This window comes from Opisthorchis viverrini (assembly GCF_000715545.1).
Source record: "Opisthorchis viverrini unplaced genomic scaffold opera_v5_83, whole genome shotgun sequence".
Lineage (NCBI taxonomy): Eukaryota > Metazoa > Platyhelminthes > Trematoda > Opisthorchiida > Opisthorchiidae > Opisthorchis > Opisthorchis viverrini.
This window is the reverse complement of record NW_008751739.1, coordinates 429,269-434,823: the sequence shown is the minus strand read 5'-3', so window position 1 is coordinate 434,823 and position 5,555 is coordinate 429,269. Positions and strand designations below refer to the sequence as shown.

At 44.8% G+C, this 5,555-nt stretch overlaps 1 protein-coding gene across 1 annotated transcript in view; it reads left to right on the top strand.

The window, feature by feature from the left end:
- Window positions 1-409: 409 nt before the first annotated feature.
- Window positions 410-5,555, top strand: part of T265_04798 (hypothetical protein) — a gene marked incomplete at both ends in the record, with an annotated part of 102,209 nt that continues 97,063 nt past the window's right edge. Inside the window, 4 exons of the mRNA XM_009169636.1 lie at window positions 410-476; window positions 511-642; window positions 680-765; window positions 1,321-1,378. Of these exons, the coding sequence (XP_009167900.1) occupies window positions 410-476; window positions 511-642; window positions 680-765; window positions 1,321-1,378 (343 nt within the window). The remainder of the gene's footprint in view (window positions 477-510; window positions 643-679; window positions 766-1,320; window positions 1,379-5,555) is intronic.

The following is a 5,555-nucleotide window of genomic DNA, read 5'->3' as shown; positions in this document are numbered from 1 at the left end:
TTATTGATTATGTGACGCGTTTGTAATAAGTTGCAATTTAATATGGCAATGAAGGTGTACGATTATTGTGATTGTCTTACCCGTGCAACTTGGAAAGAGTCGGTGCAGCGTGTGTGTGATGTTTTGGATGATAAGGTGTTCCTTCCGCCCGAAGGCGGCGGTACTACAGCTGAACGGAAATTCAAACCGTGTGTGACACTGTGTGTCACTCAAACCTAGAATAGCCACTCAAGTGCATGCAGGACTGTGTTGCCCAGTGGTATGTAGTTATCACTCATCTATGCCAAGAACTTCGCAATAACTTCATCTTTTCCATTCTTTCATCAACTAGCCTAAGGAGAACCGAATATTACGGAAAAAATAACTCCGATTGCTTTCTACATTTGGCGGACATGATCCAATTAGAACTATGAACACACCACCGAGGTTGAAGCTACAGTATCATCAATCCAATGATTCGCGTGGGATTGTGACAGGTACCATTCTCAGTCCAACATTGGTAACCCGCAGATGACGTACGTCTGAGTTCACGGAATACCCCTGGTGTGTCAGCAGGTGATGTGATTGAAGTTTACCATCCGGGCGATGCACACCATGCTTTGTTTCTCGTTTCCGCTCTCCGTGAGGATATCCAGTGGCGAGGTATATTGTTTTCTACTCCCAATAACTTAGATTCCAGATACTATCAGCATTGAACAGTCGCTCGCTAACATTTTGAAGCTGCAGGCACATAAAAACGTGTGCATTCGGATAGTCGAAAAGAAGGTAAGGTCTCTTCACTTTGGCCCGGCTACAGGTTGATGTAAGTCTGTTACTTTGGATTTGGTAGAGTTGTGCTTTCGGGATCAATATTTTAGCCGCAGTGATTTGTATCGTTTTTCACAGGAGTTGGTAAGAGCGTGTATTCAGTTTGGTTGTTACAATGTTTACCTAGCTCGGGACAGTCTTGCAGGTTCACAGAAAGATAGCACATAATGAAATGAGGTAAGTTTCGAGTGATTCAACTTTTTTTTAAAATTTAGCTGCAGGGTTCAGGTTGGGGAGCTGTGGCGGAAAGGCGAGGTATATTCTTGCGGCTACGTTGGTCCGGAAACCAAAGTAAGTGTGGTTGTTCTCAAATCAGCTTGCAACTTACAGATTGTGTTCCGCTCCGCCACCTCAGTAATTCAGATATTTATTCAACTAAGCGAGGAAATGTGGCTATTCGATGAACATGGAGATCTGTATTTCGAAAATGCACTGAAGTTTTTGTCCAAGTTATTTTTGCGTGCCTGGCCGGTAACTCGTTCGGTCTTTTGGCTTTAACATTCATTGTTTTAGGAAGGAAATTGTCATCACGATGTTACTGTAGTATTTTTCACCCGTGCATACATTGATGGTAAGTTGCTTCTGTCTTTCTGTCGGTTAGGGAAATTTTTTAAACTTTGACTTGGATCTTGTCTAAGTTTACACTCCACTTTTTCCTTGGTCTCCGTTTACAAAAGTGATCTGATTGTGTGCTGATCGCTCGTGGCACATTATTTCCAGCGAGGCAGTTGTTTCCTCTACAGAAGGATTCCGTTTCCATCTAAAATTTACCTCAGGGCTTTGGGAATGGGTGTTTGAGATTGACACAATAGCTCAGTGTTTCACTAAGATTAATTAGAATAAAGAGTAAGTCGCTCAACTGTGATACGCTTTCTGTGAATAGCTGCCGTGAAACACGAAGAATACTCAGGCCTAGACAGGGGCAACTGAGAAGCCAGCATGGGGTTCGAACAATGGATTTTCGGGGCAAAAGTTCCCCGCTTTGATCGCTAAGCTATCCGGAACATTGCTTACTGACAAGCGAAATGTAGTCAAAGTAACCTAGACGGTCCGTAACCGAACTGGAGTGCGCTGAGCGGCTTTCACATACAGTTGGATGTGAATTTGAGCTAAAAGGTCCAATTTTTGGCGGAGAGGTTCATGGATCGAACCCATCCTTTGTTTTTCAGTTGCTCCTGTATAGTTCTGGGCAACCTGACAGTATCTCGACTCTTGCTTTCTACAACTGGCTTGGCAGCAATGCACCGAAAGAACTAGTTGATTCGAAACCAAGTACTGCCGTTTGTTATTTGTTTGACTGTTGTTGCTCACGTTAGCTTACTGACAGGAGTTTCACGTGTTTCCGGTGAGGTGAACCTTTGGGAAATCACATGGACAATAATGTGCTAGTTATGTGGTTGACAAAAACCCGTTGACAGCCTACCACCAGTTTCGCCATATTTGAAGCTTATCAGACAGGCGTAAACCATAAAATGTTGTCTTCTATGAGTTGGATATTAAATGTGACGTTCAACAATCATTCGCTAGATGGCATTGTACCATGAGAATCAAACAAACACCTTGCTTATGCTGACGAATACGTCTTCCCGATTAGCTCCAAACTGGTCGAAATCGGTCGTGGGTCGTCAGTTAGTTTCATCAATCAAGGAGCAGAATTTTTTATCATGGAAAGTACGCAGGTACCTTAAACAACGATCCAAATAAGCCCTGAGGTAGCCTTCGCTGTACATTCGTTTGGAAAAGTCTGTCCGAGTCTCAGATCTGGGTTAGCCTCCAATGCCCCAGTACAGTTGGGAGGGGTACTGCAGGTGCTTGGTTTGTCAGCCACCAAATAATCCTCTTGGTACACGCCCCAGGTATCTTCTATTCATGTTGGTACTGCTGGGAAGGGCGTGTTCGATTCCTTCTCATGGCATGGGCAGAATTGTGCAACCCTTTCACCGAGTTGACGGGCCATCGGCTGTCTATCTAGGAGAGTTGGCTAAACTTTGTTTTGAAGTCACCGGCGGAAGCATAGTTCGTTCGTGATTTAGAACAATGACTGGACAATAGATTGCTCACGGTGGACATATGTCTCCTTGTGCATTGTGGACACCCTGGATACATGGTCTCTCTCTTAAAGACGTATGAACTAAACCCTGGTTATCAGCTTCAAGTAGATTGCGAACTCCACTCGTCGTCACTGGGCCTCGCGGTTAAGATTGTGCGTAAACAATTCCAGAATTCACCTGTTGGCCGTTGAAACCCGTATGGTGGCCCTCATGTTCCAAGCTTTTGGGCCGATCAAGCCCCGACCGCTTTGTTCCTCCGCCCTAGGTTTCATACATCTTAGACATTGTCATGTAAATTGGCGTCCATTCTTCACCACTCAGGAAAGGACTCTGATTGACGCTACCACTAGCTATCGGTGAACGGGTTCCGTCCAGAATACCAGCGAAGAAAAAACGAAATAAAATGCTTCAGCCTTTGCGCCCTTTCGGTGCATGGCTGCTGCGCAAATTGCAGGACTTGTAAGGGCTGAGCTACTGTTAGATTGTCCAACCTGATTAGGAGTAATCGAAAAGGTTGTTTGGGTTCGAACTCAGGACATCCCGATCAGTAGGTTCACCCCTCAAACGCTGAGCTATCTCTTGCTCCTATCGGAACATATGGTCAGAAGATACATCATGGTTTGGGCCAATTGGCTTCCGTAAAGGTCAACTTAGATGATATACTTGACGCGTTTGGACTGTTACAGCCAGGTCCCAAGGGGGCATTCCTGTGGCATATAACTCAGGTTGGACAACTACACACCCGGTTACAGATGATCGCCAATGAACCGTACAGCTTACTCTTCAATGTTTGTTTATATCCCGACTGTACGGATGCACCATACATATCTTCAGGTAGCAATCGTTTACTGGGACTTCGGTGTTCCATTCCCCCCATATTTGGATCACAATGAAAAAACAAAAGTCATGTAGTGTCATTCATCCGAGAGTTTGCTGAGTGAGAAGCTCGTCGCAGTCAACAAGCGAAAGAGGTTCAAATGACATGACTGACTGAAAACAGTTACCGTTTATTCCGTTTAACCCCATCAATCGGTTTTCAAAGACCATGTCTAAGTGAAACTATTCGTGAACCCGATGAAAGCCGATTACATGCCTTCAAGATGAGTAGGCCATTAGGCGGGACATTTGAGCTCTTATTGTCTTTATCATAAATGCCAGGAACTATGACGCGGATGCCTGGATTGCTTCTGGAAACCTAAGGGTCGAAGGAATAAGCGACGTCATTAGTTCTCTTAGGGGTGGAGATTATCTTTATGAAGAGAAACTACCTTCGTAGCTCGTAGATTGATGGCCAAATACTGCTTGCCTGGTCAACCGAAGTGTGTACGAAGATCGGGACACCAAAGTGAGTTTCTGCTTTATGAACATGACCATCAGTAGCTCCCATCTCCAAAAAGTCAATGAACAGATTACTCGAGAATCAATTCGATGATCCTCACAGTTTTCATTCTAATTGGATTCACACTCGCTTACAAATTCATGTACTACAAAGAAGAAACTGACTTCCACGACAGTGATGACCATGCCGACCAGGTGTCAGCCAGTCAGACGGTGACGCATCGCCAGGCGTATCAGTGATCGGAACGTTTTCTGGATAATTGGGCTGCCTTCGACCGGGTGGATCTGTGACTTGTGTATTATAGATGTCCATCAAGCCCGTTAGCATGTTAGATACCGCGAAGATGGATTGAATCGCGTTCAAGTCTATGATCAGATTCCGTCACCCTACCTGGTTCCAAGCGACATCCGTCAGATTCCTGATTTCTACGTTGTGCTTCATTTCCATCTTTGATGGTTAAATTCTCCCTCTTTTAACGGGCGTTTGATCTGGACTGCGCAGATGATCTAGTCTTGTTAGGAGGTGATGGAGCAATGAGGTCGAATCTAGATCAACCCTTCATTGATGCAAACGGTTCTAGTAGGTTTTCCACCACCTAAGTAGAAAGTACATGTGCATTTTTGACTTCACTGCCTCCTGCCGATGAACAACTACAATTCGTGACCTGCCTCATCTTCATTCAAAGCCAAATACCATCCATGGGCAAGAGCTGCGCTCTTCAACATGCTGACGGCGCGACGTTATCCTTTTCTATGCGGAGGGTTTGTAACGGCTGTCCTCGTTTGATGATTACTTCCTGTGAAGCGTTTCACGAGTTCGGCAAGTGCAACGCATAAGCAATACAGAAGTGTTTTACATAATAGCAAAGAAACGGAACTGCAGCATATGCCTTTTCTTCGTCAGATTCAATGGTCAGACCACGTATTAAGAATCCCGCAGCACCGGCTACCAAGGCGTGTGCTGTTCACTGTAGCCGGATTGGAATGGAAGATGTGCCGTGGAGGTCAGACAGCAACGTCGGGGAATGACGTGAAACAGACAGTTAGCTTGTCTCTCTTCGGGCCATTTCGATGACCAGATTAGGACACAGAGGTTGACTGGTGTTTGATTAGAGACCTAGAAGGACATGGCATATGGCCAAGCCCAATGATATTCCCCCTCCCTTTCGCTATTATGGGCCCCCGTGTCCCGCCTTTTCAACGTACAAAATCAATCACTGTTTTCTTTCTGGGTGGTCCGGACAACATCAGTTAATTGTATACGAACAACCTAAGTAAAACGATCGGATACAGTTTGTGGCGGATGATTAACAGATCCAGGTCTCGTTATATATATATATATATATATATATATATATA